Source organism: Kryptolebias marmoratus, linkage group LG2, assembly GCF_001649575.2.
Source record: "Kryptolebias marmoratus isolate JLee-2015 linkage group LG2, ASM164957v2, whole genome shotgun sequence".
Lineage (NCBI taxonomy): Eukaryota > Metazoa > Chordata > Actinopteri > Cyprinodontiformes > Rivulidae > Kryptolebias > Kryptolebias marmoratus.
In genome coordinates this window covers 7,060,959-7,075,818 of record NC_051431.1, presented here as the reverse complement: position 1 = coordinate 7,075,818, position 14,860 = coordinate 7,060,959, and the positions used below count along the sequence as shown (strand labels likewise).

The window sequence follows — 14,860 nt, the reverse complement described above, 5'->3', positions numbered from 1 at the left end:
TGCAAGAAGGTCTGTGCTGCCATTTTATAAACGAATATTGATGTGTTTTCTGAAGTAAAAACATTTTACATGGATAAAACCATAAGTCAGCATACGATAATTGCTGCATTCATTATTAAAATCATTGGTTTGTAGTTTGATAGTATAAAAGTCTTTCCTGTGTTACTGAGGGGACTGTTTGAATGCTCCTGTATGTGAGCTGGAAATAGTTTCATGTTGAGTTCAATCGGCTAATTCTACAATCCCTGGGAAGGAAGATGTGACCTTTTAAATTAAGTTTTTCCTAACATGAGTTGTCCTCGTTGAACAGTCCGTGAAGCACATATGTCGCAACGAGAGCTTGAGTTGGATTTTGCACAACTGGATTCCTGCTGATTTTCAGCAAAATACTCCTGTAATACCCACGACTGCACCTTTCATCCACCAGCCTTTGTTCCAGTTTCTTATCCTCTCATTTTCAGTCAGACTATAAACTTGGAATAAATTTCCTCATCCCGATCAAAGCTGTATAAAAGAAGACCAAATAAACTGCAGGTTGTATTACTGTTAAATATTTATAAAGGAAAGTGGAACATGTCTTTATGCTGTTCTTTTTTTTTCTTCAACAGCTTTGCTGCTTTGATGCACTGGGACAGCGTTAGAGATTACTGCTCACTTCTGGCAAACTTCAGTGTGATTACTCTTCTTTTTTTTTATTCTTTGCTCTCTGCTTGGATTGCAACAAAACAACTGTCCAGTTTCTGTTAGGACTCCAAGAGAGTTAGGATATCAGATATTGCACATATTGCATTACATTTGAAAGAGGGCAACACAGTTTCAAGATGTGCTTACCCAACAGCCCAGACCTGTTAGACCAACACTTAATCACTGACTACTACTTTTACTTATCGAAACGATTTGTTTGGGTTTCGGTTTGTTTTTTTTTTTACATTCAGGCCGGTTTCATGTTCTTTGAACAGGTTTTTCAAACCATGGATGTGAGAATAGTTCCTGGAAAATAAATTGGATGTTGTGTGAATGATTTCTTTGTCACAATGTTCGCATATTTTTTGTCACATTCTCGCATTTGTCCATTTCTGTTGTAGAAAAATATGAGATGAAATTGTAAAGTGGTTGATTTGACCTTTTTAAAGAAGTGTTATTTTACTGAAGCTGCTGGCTAAATGTTTTTAACCTATGAACTAACTATGCCTCTCCTCTGTCAGGTCATTATGGCTTTTCTTGAGTGGGCATTTTCTTTTTTCTTTATAATTTTGTGTGACCTGGTGGTCACCTAACTTTTTTTTTTTTGCTCTGTTCAAAGTGGGTGGTACATGTGAATTGAGATTACCTCCTTAATCTGCTGCAGAAAGAAGCTGAGAGTATGTGTCTGGAAATGTGGGTGTGCTGGGAAAATGAATTTCCTTTGAACATAATAATGTTCGAGTTGCCACATTGACCAAACTGCATCCTGTTTTTATTGACTGCTGGATACACAGAGTACTGAGACAGGTTTCTGGTGATTTGCTCCACTTCCTTCCTCTGTTGGGAAGTGGTTATATTGCTGACATGCGAGGCAGCAATGCTGATGATTCGAAAGCCTGAAGTAGATCCCTTTGTTGATATTGTGTGTATCCTAACTGTTTATATGACAAGAGAAAATAGAGTTGAAACAGTAGCACTTTTCTTGGCTCATTCAATTATATTTTAATCCTTTAAGGTTTAAGCAGCAGAGGGTCTTAACTTGTGGCTGGCTCTGCTGTAAGGATCAGTATAGGATATTTACAGTTTTATGCTTTTATTTTTTTCTGCCTCTACTCTTGAACCCAAATGTCGTCATGTGCTGCAGTTTTCAGCTAGTCAAAGATAATTGCCAGCATATCGGCTGGTTCATATTCAGAAAATGCTGTACTACAGTAAACGAGTACCATTAAACAAACAGTGGTGTATATTATTATTATTAATACATACTGAAATAAGTTAAATTACCATTTCCTGTGTCATGTCGTTGAGGATCGTTTGCTGTACTGAAGCTATAGTGAGAAAAGAAAACAGCACTCAGTTATTGTATTTGTACAAAAGCCTGAAATGGCAAAATATGAAAACAAAGCGTTCAGCTATTAAGTTTTTTTTATCTTATTATGATCACTATTTGTATGAAGTGAGTTTTACAAATAGTAGTTGATTTTTACTTCTACACTAAACCTCTAAATGTCTGGTATTAATGCTCATTATTAGTAGGATAAATGGTGCAGTGGTTATATTGTTTGCTTCCCATTGTGCTAAAAATGAACTGACATTAAATCAATACTTTGGAAAAACACATTGTTGGATGTTGGCAGATAGGAGTGTCATATCAAAAGCATAAATCTGCACAATCATTCCAGTCGTTTGAATGAAAAATGCTTCATTTTTCTTTTTGGGCTCTCTGCATTATGTCTGATATTATGTTTACATTATATTAGATTGGCCTAATGAAGAAACAGTAATCCATTCAGCTCCAGACAAAAACAGGGGGTTCTGTGTTTGGTACAGAAAGTTTTGTCTTTTTTTCTGTGTAGCGCCCTACCAACTAACAGGAGACACATCTATTGCTGTACCGCTGATTGATGATTGTGCTAAGTTATATTTGTTAGCAGGAAATTACAGCAACTTTCAGTGAACAAAGTCATAAATATAGTGAAAGCAATGCGGCTGAAACTAAATAGAGACTTCTGAGTATTTTCCATCTAATTGTGTGTCAAAATTCATCATTGCTGGGTTTGCACTTGAGAATTAGAAGGCTGCTTTATTTACCCAGCTGTTTTTGAGTAGTAAAGATAGTAACTCACTGATGGGATGGCTGCGAGGTAACCATGATCCCATGCTTAGATTAAATATAAAATCAACAAACATATGTATTTTTTTTTTTACATATAAGCTAATGTGTAAAATAACGTAATGCTGCTTTAAGCCTGCAGGGGACAGAGCTCTTACAGCGATCTCAGTCATGTAGAGAATTAAATATTAAGTTTGTTTAGTCTAGCAAGCTACAATCTACACAAAAATGAAGTCTTTCATTCCTTGAAGGGATGCATATCACTCTCTGCCTTTCATGCCCGGGTTTTAAACTATGATCAGAAGGATGGAGTTATGGCCTTTTTGGTCAAACCTTGTAAATTACGTTATGCCAGATGCGTTAAGTCTCAGAGTATGTGTTAAGGGCGACTCTCAGCTCCAGATTTTAGCTCAATTTCTGTAAAATTGTCTTGACTTATAGTCAATTATGTGTGTGCTAAGGTCAGTTAATGGCAAAAGTTTAAGCACATATGTGTGAGGCTCAGAGTATGTGTTGTGAATGACTCTCAGCTACTCACACATCACATCTTAGCCATTTGAGCCATTTCTGTGTGTCAGTTGGCTGTAGCAGCCATCTTGAATAGATATTATCACTATTTCACCTTTTGAATAAATGTTGGATCATTTTGTTTGCTAGTTTTGAGTCATGTTTATCAACATTAACATTTGGTTTGAGTAACCATAGAAAGACCATAAACCATAAAAAGACGTTTTTCTTCATAACTCTAATCCTTGGGTTATGTAATGTAAAAAGTTGTGCAAACTAATTTAACCATCCAGGTCTTGAAGTTTCATATTAATGTTAAGCCAAAGACCAAGTTCTTTTAGGTGCTCTGTTTGTATGATTGCATCATGTGAGGAAACCTTATGTTTAAATCTTTTGCTTTTACTATTAAAAAGAGTCATCCACCTCTGCTATATATATAGCTGTAGTGATTTGATTTAATGACCTAGATGTTGTTGGTGCTGTCTTGGGAAGAAAAATGCTGTCTTGTAAATCTATTAATAACCCACAATAAAATATTGTCAAAGAGAAACACCTGCATTCAGCTTTTAGTGCTGAAAAGTGACAAAGAAGTATTACCAGTACTAAATATTTACATTTACTCTACACCTTAATGTACATTTAATTCTTTTGTTACTTCCATTAATAATATTTCACCACGTCATAGTATTGCCATTCTTCAAGCATAACAAAAACAGCAGTATTTTGTGGCATTTATAGGGTTGGGATGTTGTGTTTTTATTATTTTTATCAAGGAACTTGTATTTTAGTCTCTTTCTTAAAAACAAACAGAAACAAAACCTTCAAAATTATTTTCGTTGGCCCCTCTTAAATTTCTGTTACCATCCTTGACAATAAATAAATAAATAAGTTGTGCCTCGTTGCTTTGAAAAATAACACTGCTGTCCATCTTCAGATCTACTGCATTGTGTGTTCATACTGAATGAAATACCTCAACCCCCGCAACAAACAATAACAAATCCCACACTCTGAGGCAGGATGCTGAAGGATGTTTGTGCTCCTTTGGTACACAGTGGCAGACATTGTCCTTCCCGAGTCCTGCAGTACAGATCTGGTTGACTCTGAGAGGTTGGAACCCCTCATAATACTGTCTATGTCGACGCTATTGATCTTTTGCTTTTAGCTGCTGATCTTTTAATCAAATGTGACTCGGATGAGAAGGGCACACAAGTCCACATCACTGTGGGGGAGAAAAGAGAAAAAGGATTTTGAAGAGGACAGTGACATGTGAAAGAGGCCCGCCTGCCCCTTTTTAAAGGCCTGTCAGCCTGTGTTTGTCTCGACCATCAATTAGCCCACTGAAAAAGCCTCACACCCTCGCAGGACACAATGCAAGGAAGGAAGGGGGCAGATTAGTGCTGGTATAGAGACTAATGTTTTCTTCACTCTGCACAAATATTTCTTACAATAAAGGCATGCTATAAAACATGCAATTCAACACTTGGCCTATCCTATTTGTGACTGATTGAGACAGAGTTATAGGCCTTACGAAAATAGAGGCATGGGAGGCCCGCGTTAGACGTATATTCATTGTGTGACGTTCGCTCACCCCAGTTTCTGATTTAGAGGCCATCCGGGCCGAACAAATGGTTCCAACTCTACCTTCTGACCTCATTGCATCAGCTATCCCTGAAGTTAAAAATCAGCCAAATTTATACCAAAGTATTACAACCCCTAATAATAATAATAATAAAAATAAAACAAAACTGAGACATTAAAAAATGGTGAAATAAGTAATGTAAACATGATTTAATCCAAAAACTGTTTCCAAAGAAGGCTGAGACTTTGAGGCGTAAAGATGGGCAGAAGATCTGGAGAGCGAAGATGCTAAGGACCATTTAGATTGTAATCAGCAACAAGTCTGAAAGCCAGGCTCTGTTTGAATGTATTCTACATCCTCTAACAAGTTATTGAAATTTTGTGTTCAGTTTTTTTCCCTCTTACATTTTACATAAAGAATTAGGATCTCCTCTTTTCTCAGAAATCTTTTCACACATTGCTAACTACTTCTTTTATGATCGTTTCTAAAAATCTGAGTGAGGTTTTCAGACATTCGTAGATTTATCTGAGTGTTAATTTTTGAGACATTAGCAAAATTTGCAAATGCATTTATTAAATATACGGTAAAACATTTTTAATGAGTGACCTTGATAATCAAATAGAGGTTTATAGTCAGCTGCTGTGTCTATTGGTGCAGTTGGCTCACTTAACGATTAGCATAACCTTCCTCTTAAACCTGCATATTTAAAAATAATTGTGATAAGTGTGATCGCTGTGTTGATGCTTAGTAGATTCTGAACAAGAAGTCGTCACAGAGCTGGACTGATGTTTGTGCAAAAGGGTGAGTCAGGTCAATAACAAAAAGTGGGCAAAAGCGACATACTGTGAGGGTTTTCTTTGTGATTGCACCTCTATTTATGTGTGAAAAAAGAGGGTTTGAAAGGGCAACATTGGGACTTGAGTAAATTTTATTATTCCAAACTTTACCATCAACATGGGTTTTATTTGTCAAACTATAGAGATGCAGGTTTTGGTTAATATGCTGGGAAATGGTTTCTTAGACTCAATATAGTTTCACTCCATTAGCAGGCAGCAATAACATTTGTTTTTACCTCACATGTGATCCACCTTAAAAAAAATAACTCTTTCCGGATTAACCTATTAAAGTCATCTCACAAAAAAAAACTCATGTCATTTTATTTCCCACTATGTTGCAGAAAAACAAGATTGCGATGTAGGTTTTCCCCCAATGTCGTGTAGCCAATATATTTAAAATGTATTTCTGAATTAAACCTGTGCAGAAATGATTGACCCAGCCGGTTGCATTTCTATTCAGTTTTTTTTCTGACTGTCATCTCATTTCCGCTCTTTCTCCATGACTGACCTGTTTCTTGCTTTTTGTCCTTTATTCATTCTCGATTCCACTCAGTTTCCTCCTGCTTTCGTCCTAAAAACCACACTCCCTGCTGCACAGATCTCGTGTCTGCATTTTTCTCCTGTGAGGTCTTTAGATCAGTCCCTTGTGAGTGCCGTTTGACATGATAATCTATGCATGGAGTTTGTCTACATGAACATGACATATTGTGTGTTTAGTTAACTGCTTGTAAGTGTCTCTGACCGTGGATCCCCTGTGTCTCTCACGGTCCTGACATGCTCTGCAGGCTTCGCTGACATCCTCCCAGGCCAAGAGACGCTCTCTCCTGGGAAGGTCAGGGCCGAAGCTGGGTCAGGTCTTTGTAGGTGGAGATTTTGGCTCATCAAGTGGCCGTTGTGGAATGTTTGAGCCGGTTGCCAGGCAAAAAGGAAGGTTTTGATTTACCACTGCATCTTTCTAGCATCTTGTCGCAATTAGTGATGTCAGGAGGGGAAGAAACAAATATGAAGCCTTTCTTCAAAGAGCAAGCATTTCCTTCCCATGAGTTCATCCTTTCCTCGGGTTTCTCAATGAAAAGGGGGCAAAAGTGCAGTCTCTCAGACTGGGCAGAAGATTTCCGGTCAGGGCTCTTCTTATCTACAGGCTAATCAGAAAAAGTGACACGATGACCTCTGTCAAGATCTGAACTTTTTTGTTTACTGGATAAGATTGATGACCAATAATAAATATAGTGACACCTCTGAGCGGTACCTCAGTTCTGCAGCTGGACGTCAGGTCCTCTCATGAAACTATATCATAGTTTTGTGTAACAGACTGCTTCTATTTCATTTGCCTGCAGTATTTTAGATAATATGTCATGGTCCTCTGGTTTGTGAGGCCTGACTGTGCTCTTGTAGCAAGCAGTGCCAAGTTTCCCCACTCTTCTCCTGGCTCAAGGTATCCTATGCAGAGGCCATCTGTCTCTCCTAATGGTAAGGGTGGAGTCCGTTTTTTTAAATTTTTTTTTTATTTTAAACGCTTCCCTCCCCCCCTGTTTCCAAATGCTTTACTGTAAAACAAACAGAACATAGCACGGATGGAGTCCTGTTTCTTTGTATGCCTCGACGAACCTGAAAGCTGGCTCACGGAGACGGACGCACGACAAACGGTAGCAGTTGGAGCTGCGTGTCAGGTAGCTGTAGTATGCAGAATACGCTAAGGAGAAATCCTGTCTGAGACACGTGTCTTCAAGCATCAGTACAATGTCACGCATGCCAAACATGTTGGTTTATTACTCAAGCAGCCTACGCTGAGGAGCATTTTTACCCACGAGCCGTCTTCATCCTTGGGCCAGTTATAGATGAATTGTAAATCTTGTTATTACTGCCTAGCTTTTCACATTAGGCTCGTATTGTTGTCTTGTTTTTTTTGTTTTTTTTAAACCAAAGTTGTACAAATAGAGTGACAACAAACAGTTGTCAGTGTCAGTTCAGACAACCACAGAGTGGGGAATGCAAAGACCCACATGGCTCTGACCCTGGTTCTCCCCCACACCAGTGCACCCAAAGAACCCGGGCTAACATATGTGCTGCAAAACGGATTATAGCTCTGCCCACCATTTTTTCCAACCATGTCATGAATCAAAGGCAGGAAAAAAAAAAAAAAGAAGTAAATGATTGTTTAAATTATTGTGGGGAAATGGTATAATGATCCAAAGCAACTTTTACAAATGTCTTTTCAAGTGGATGACAAATAAGGCAGTTTGAGTTTACTGCTCTAAGGGCACCGTGTTAACAACCTAAATATAGTGCAGAACTGTACTGAATACGTATTAACAACAGACATTTTTTACGCTGATCTGCAGAAAGGAAAAACAAACAAATAAACAAACAGAAAAGCCCTAATATCATATCGAAGCGTGAAACTTGAACACAATGCTTTACTTCTTTAGGTTTGAGCAGCCATTCAAACAGAAAGGCCTTACTTTTACACACATGGTCACACACTTATTTCTTATTTTGGGAGAGAGAAATTCTGCGTGCGTGTGAGTGTAATCACTGAAATTACAGGGGACGTAATGGAGCACGGGGAGCCTTGGCCTCCTTGGTTATATTGCTCTCAAACCATGATAGCATTGCTGTGGTTTACCACTCATATTCATGCCAAAGACTTGAAATACCAGTCAGTGGGCCACTTTTATAAGCTTTACTCCATATACATCCGAGACTACGTACAAAGTGGAAATTTATGACCCCCAAGTATAACTTACTGTGAATGCAGCCATGTCAAGAAAGCTAAGCTGTAATGTTTGAATATTCCGAATGAAATCGCTAACAGCAGCACTTTACTTCTTCTTCTGAAAATGAAAATATTTATTCACAAGGTTTAAAATGGATCTCCTCTACAATTCAGTGTGGACCGGTGTTATAAATCTTTGTTCAATCCTTCTAAAAGCAAGCCTATGTGTTTCTATCAATGAGTCATAACTATGATTATTCTCACAAAAAAGAGAGGAAAAACAGACTAAGATGGATTCATTCCCAGCAGCAGACTTAACCTGTAATTTAGGATTTATTTCAGGTTAGTTTTCCAAGATATAGCATATACTACCGCCAAGCTGGATGTTTTTGTTTTTGTTCTTTTTTTTTTTTTTTTCTCCAACCACGTTGCACGTCTGTCAACAGTGATCTTCCTAACTCTGGAAGAGTTGAGCAACATCATGGTATAATTTTGATTGTTGTTGTCACAATAAGAGTCTGAAACAATAGAGCGATATATTGGCTCCTGCTGCAGCGCAGCATATTTTAAAGCACCGACTCCTGTTGTTTGCCCGCTTAGCTGCAAATGGCCTTTTTGAGGGCCACAATAAACATCTTATTTGCAAACATCTTAAGTTTTTTTTAACAGATAAACTTAATTTGATTATTTTACTGACCATTTCAGCCTAATTTTGTAAAACGTACATCCTTCCACCATACTTACATTGCAGAGGGCTGACATTGGGCCAGTTTAATGTTTAAAATTGATAAGAATCACAATGTTTTTTAACTTGACCATAGAGTTTTTAAACGTGCCACACATGAAGACGCAATAAAACTAATTTCATCATCATTTCCTTTAAAGTGTACTTTAATTTTTTTGCCTGTGACCACTGCAGTCAAAGTCAAATTCTCATTGTGTTCCTGACTCCTGCTTTCAGAGCGTAATTAATGTTCAAAGCCAAGTTTACATGTTTAAAATCAGACAACAGAAACATGCGGTGGGCCTCGAGTCAAATTAGTGGCCTCATAAAAAGCAGAAATTAAAGCCATCAATTACGTCTTTTGTTTCATCTCCTTCCAAGAATTTTTACCTGCTAGTTTAGAAGGTGCTCTGGTAATTAACAAGAGGAACAGTCTGAGTGTCCTGTGGTGAAAGTGTGGAGCTGGTTAGGAAACCAAGCGGAGCACAAAGTCATGCACAGGAAATCTGGTCTTTCAACTTTTGAGGGGAAAAAAACGCATTAAACCTGATTGTTGCTGTGAACAAGAGAAACCTTTTGAGAATTTCGGAATTTGTTTTTAACACGGGAGTGAACTGTCTTTTTCTTTCCAGGTAAATACAAGTGTACCCTATTAATGTATGTTTATCTCCTAAGCATTAGTTCCAATGCAAAGTTTTCCAAGATATCAGGAAGTTTCTCTCCATTCATCATTTATTGTCAGATTCTAGTTGTAGTGATTTTTATTCTTGTCTTTCCATCACACATATCAGTATTTGTTATTAAATTTCTAAGATTCTATGGGAAAATCTTTTTGTTTCTTTGTTTAGAATGTCCCATATATTTTCCTCTACTGCGTGACAACGAATAATCAAAGTTGAATCACAGCTACAACAACACGTCTTGATATTATTTATCCGACTCTCACCTTCGTTCTCGTTTCTCAGCAGGTGTGAGCGGAAACGGCGTGTTCGTTCCTGAGAGAGTGAACGCGGTGCTGGGCAAGAACATCACACTTGGCTGCAGGATAGAACTGGGATCCAATCTGAGCCTCACACAGATCTCCTGGGAACGCCGTCTTCCGTCAGGCACCATTACCCTGGCAGTGTTCAATCCCAAGTACGGAACCTCATATTCTCAAGATTACAGCAAGCGCATCTCATTTGTTTCCCCCTCCGTACGAGATGCCACCATTATCCTTGAAGGGGTCAGTTTTCCCGACGAAGGGTCCTACACCTGCAAAGTGGTTACTTTTCCTCTGGGCAACACACAAGCAACAGCCGTGGTTCATGTGTTAGGTAAAGTATAAATCTACATCTTCAATCTCTGCAGAGCTGTTTGTTCAATTATCTGAAAGTGCCAATTGTCAAATCAGGACATTGTTTGTTGTGATTCAGCAAAGCTTGAGTGACCGCTGTGTGTTGGAATACACCTAAGATTTAAAACTACTAACTGGAAACATGCCACGAACGCTTAAATCTCTGTTGGAGTCTGCAGCTGTAGAGGAGCTGCTTTGGTGTCGCCTCTGTTATTTCACTCCTTCCAGAATCGCTTTAAAAGGTACTTTTGACAAGTTTTAATTGTGCAAACTTTACTGCAGCTGGTTGGGAGAAACTTAGCTTAAATGTTTAACAGTGACTTTCATCTCCTCCCTTTAAACAGTATGAGGGAACTTCTGAGTGTCGCAGCTTCTTGGTTCGAAGCAGCAACAAGTTAATTGGAGGGTGTGATTCAGACTGAGTCTGGTTATGTTCAGTTGCATTTTACCAAGTTGTATGGAAATGTTCAGCATGTAAGACAATCTGTAGCTCTTTTTGCAAGGCAGCATTGGTTGTTAGTAGTTGTTCCTTTTTTTAAACCTGTTTGGTAATCGTAAAATTGGCACTCGGACTCACTTTGTTCTTGCAAACCCAGCGTGGACACAACCCTTTTTAAATCCCTATCTAGTAGATGACTTGAGCAAATAGTACATAATCATATTTGTCAAGGCTTTCCATCTTTGACCCTAACTAGGTAATTAATAGACCGAAAGAGAAATTTGTCTCCCAATTGACAAAATAAGAGCTTTTCTCTGAAGACACTGGCCTTTTTGTGTGGTCAGCGTATGTTTCAAGCTCTGAATGTGAGCAGCAGATTGCACTGTAGGCAGCATCTTCTTGTCTTCCTCCAGAGACCGAAGGAGACTCTCCTGTCTAATGAGTGGTACATTAAGTATTGCAGCAACAGCCACGGTGTCTGAGACCTCACAGAGTTCAATTACACCTCGTTGTCTTCTCTGAGCAGCTTTGCAGACATCTTTTCTGTTCATGCAAACACTCGCACACCCATATGCAAACACACACCTTCTTTACAATTCAGATGTAATTAGAGTACGATTATGCAGGAAGTATATGTTCTTTGCAATCTGATACACATCATGTGGGAATTAGGTTGTCCCACATGGTATATAACTTAAAGGAAAAAACATAAACCTGCTGACTTAATGCCAGTAAGTTTATATTCCCAAGCGACCTCTTTTTCCTCTGCTATCATTTGTTTTGACTTGTGTGTTTTAAAAACAGAAAAAAACTCCCCCTTTTATCATAATGATGCTCATAATTCCACTTTAACAAGGTGACTGTGACCCAACAACAAAATCCCAGAGGATTTGTGGACAACTTGTTTGCAGATGAGAAACATCTGATAAGAGGAATTTTTGCTTCTCCCTCCCTCTGCTCGTGTCTGTCAAACATTTGTTTTGTTGATGTAAAAAATATGTGCAAGGTGACCCAACTCCTGAAGTGTGACATTTACTTCTGTTCTTTTGTTACTCATCTACTTGTTGGACACTTTGAATACGCTTTCAAACTTAAATAGGTCCTGCGGTAAAAAGAAAACAACGTTTTTAGAACTTAAAACATGTAAAGTAAATCCCCCAAATAGAATTATGATCCTGTTATCTCAACTCTTCATTATGCACTCTAGAAAAGTTTATTTCAAAGTGTGTAGCGTATTTGCTTCTTTTTAACAAAGTTCTTTTTTTTTTATCTGAACCTAAGATTTCTGTTTTGATTCATGTTTATACTTTGAGGATTATAAAAAGCACATGACTGCATTTCCATTCCTCTTTAACGAACTAAAGTAAAACCATCGAACAGCCAAACTGCGAGCACCAGACTGAAGTCACGGCACGCACGTTGTAATGATTAACACGTGCAGAGGACACCCTCTCGATGCAAACATCTTGAATCTGAACAGCATCACGGCAAAGAAATGTTTGCTTGTGTTTCAGCTTCCTGGATTAATTTTCATCTTTATCTTCAGCGGTACACAGGAAAGTCCAAAACAGGACAGATTAGCTGGCACCGTGCAACGCTGTGCGAAGGCAAGAATCCTAACGTGTGAGCAGGAGGAAGGAAGCAGAGGAGGAAAATATTACTTAGAGTGAATGAATTACAATGGCCTTTTGTTTTTAACCACTGACAGGTCAATGAAAATCTACCAAACAATTGTCTTAAAAACAAAACACGAGCACAATTAGTTTAATGAAGTAGATTTTTACTGATGAGAAATTTCTTAAGCAGTTTAAACTCTGAGAATTTATTGTGACGGTAAAACAGTATTCATATTTGTCTCAGAGTTGTCTCACAATGCCTTATTTAACGAGCAATAAATAGAGCCGTTATCTGACGAGTGTTGGGGTTTTTACGCCAAGAAGCAAGTTTCATTTCTCCTTTTAGTCTATTAAAACAAGGCTGGGCTTCCTTATAAGTTCTTTATGAGTCAGAAGGTTATAAATGGCTGTTGCTATGAACCTAATATTTTGTTTTGCAAACAATTTTTTTTGCAAAACAAAAGAAATATCGCAACCAACGTTAATAAGCAGAGACGTTGACTTGACCTGTTAGTCATTTGTAACCGACATGCACGTTTAATTTAGTGACATTAGAGACAGAAATTGCCGCTTTTATATTAGTGTTAAATGTGCAGTTATGTTATAGATTAGTACGCGTGTGCACATAAATGAGCAAAGCAGACAGCTTGCCGAAAGGGAAATTGTTACCCTTTCCCTCCTAACAAATTTCCATTCATCCAAAAGAGCTTTTTTTTCCCCTTATTGACTGCAACCCCCCAAATGAACACGTCTGTCTGATTCAGTTATTCTGATCTTTCAGCTGGCCACCCTGCCAACATAGAGCAGCTACTGTTTAAAAGTCGCAGCCTGTAAGGAGGGGCAGGGTGAAGAATGCGAGGTGGAGTCCTGAAAACGACAACCACGCCTCTGCGACGGGTACACGAGACGCCGGGTTATTTTTAGAAAAAAAAAATATATATAGGGGGGTGGCAGGGGTGCTGCTAGTTACTAGAATGTGTTGTGGGAGCTTCTGCTTGGCTGGGGAGGAGGAAGATTGCAGATGTCTTAAAGACGTTGGCCATGTCTTGTGGATTATGAGGGCGCATGCCCCCACGCACCGCCTTTAAAACTGTCACCATTGCAGCGAGTGGAAAAACTGCTTGTTGGATTTCTTTTTTTATTTGTTTTTTACAAGGAGGGAGGTGGTTTATTGCAACACAAAGTAGAAGAAATAAACCAAATAGAAGTGCAAGCTGGTGTAACCTGTGCTTCGTTTGCTTCACTTCCCCTTCAGTGTGTCGTCCTCTTCTTCAGCAAGCTCTCGCGTTGTTCCTCTCGAGTCGTCCGCCTTAACGAACTTTCTCACCTGTCGTTGCTGGCAGTTTGTGTCATGCTTTTGTTTTTTTTCCTTTATCCCATAGCAGTGTAGAATAATTTGCTTGTTTCCACAGCAGGTAGCGGGTTACATTGTTCTGCTCACATTCTTTTCACGTGGATCTGTTCGACCACACTGTTTAGAAAATCCCTGAAACATCTAAACGTTGAGTCATTCTCTGGGAAACGGTTTTAACACTGGCCCCTGCTCAGAAGCAGCGAGACGTTCAAAGTGTTTCAGAGTCCTCATGCTCCAGCACAACAGGGTCAAATATAAACACAGCGCAAAGTTGGCTGCAGTACAGAGTGATTTTCTCATATGATTTGTATGCCTCAGACACTGATGGACTTTACTGGAACCAACAGGTGATGCTGCTGTTTATCGCCTTGTCTTGAACTTACTTGGCACACAACAATAAAGACATTTCCTCTTAAAACCCCCTTTATAACTGGGATAGAATGGGTCATTAATTTTTAATGTGTGTACAGTAGGGGAAATGAAGGAAATCAATTTGTGCTCTTTTGGCAGTTAAGTACACTGAGGCCACTGGACATTATTTATTCATGCATATACACAAAAAGATCGATAATATTTGTTTCATAATGTTTCTCCGTTTTGTCATTCCCCCCCCTTCTTTTCACGCTCCCATAAACAGTGGAGCCAAAAGTGTACGTGTCGGCGGGCCCGGCCGCCCTGCTGGACGGCGGCGACGAGTCGCTGGTGGCCACCTGCATAGCGGAGCGCGGCCGCCCCGCCGCCGAGGTTTTCTGGGAGACGGAGCTGTACGGGCGGTCCGAGAGGCAAAGTCAGGAAGAGCCCAACGGCACTACCACCGTGCAGGTGCACTACATGTGGCAGCCGCAGAGCTACGCCCAGGGGAAGACGCTCACCTGCGTGGTGCGGCACCCGGCCCTGCAGACCGAGTTCCGTATACCCTACAAGATGAATATTCATTGTAAGTGTTATTTATTAGG

The 14,860-nt window shown here is 39.2% G+C and overlaps 1 protein-coding gene across 2 annotated transcripts in view; it reads left to right on the top strand.

Annotated features, from left to right (window-relative positions):
* Positions 1–14,860, top strand: part of nectin3a (nectin cell adhesion molecule 3a) — a 32,159-nt gene that overhangs the window by 7,292 nt on the left and 10,007 nt on the right. Inside the window, exons 2-3 of one of the 2 annotated variants that reach the window (XM_017416460.3) lie at positions 10,128–10,475; positions 14,542–14,841. In XM_017416460.3, coding sequence (XP_017271949.1) covers positions 10,128–10,475; positions 14,542–14,841 — 648 coding nt within the window. Of the gene's footprint in view, positions 1–10,124; positions 10,476–14,541; positions 14,842–14,860 lie in introns of both variants that reach the window. The other variant, XM_017416459.3, reaches the window with a different exon arrangement.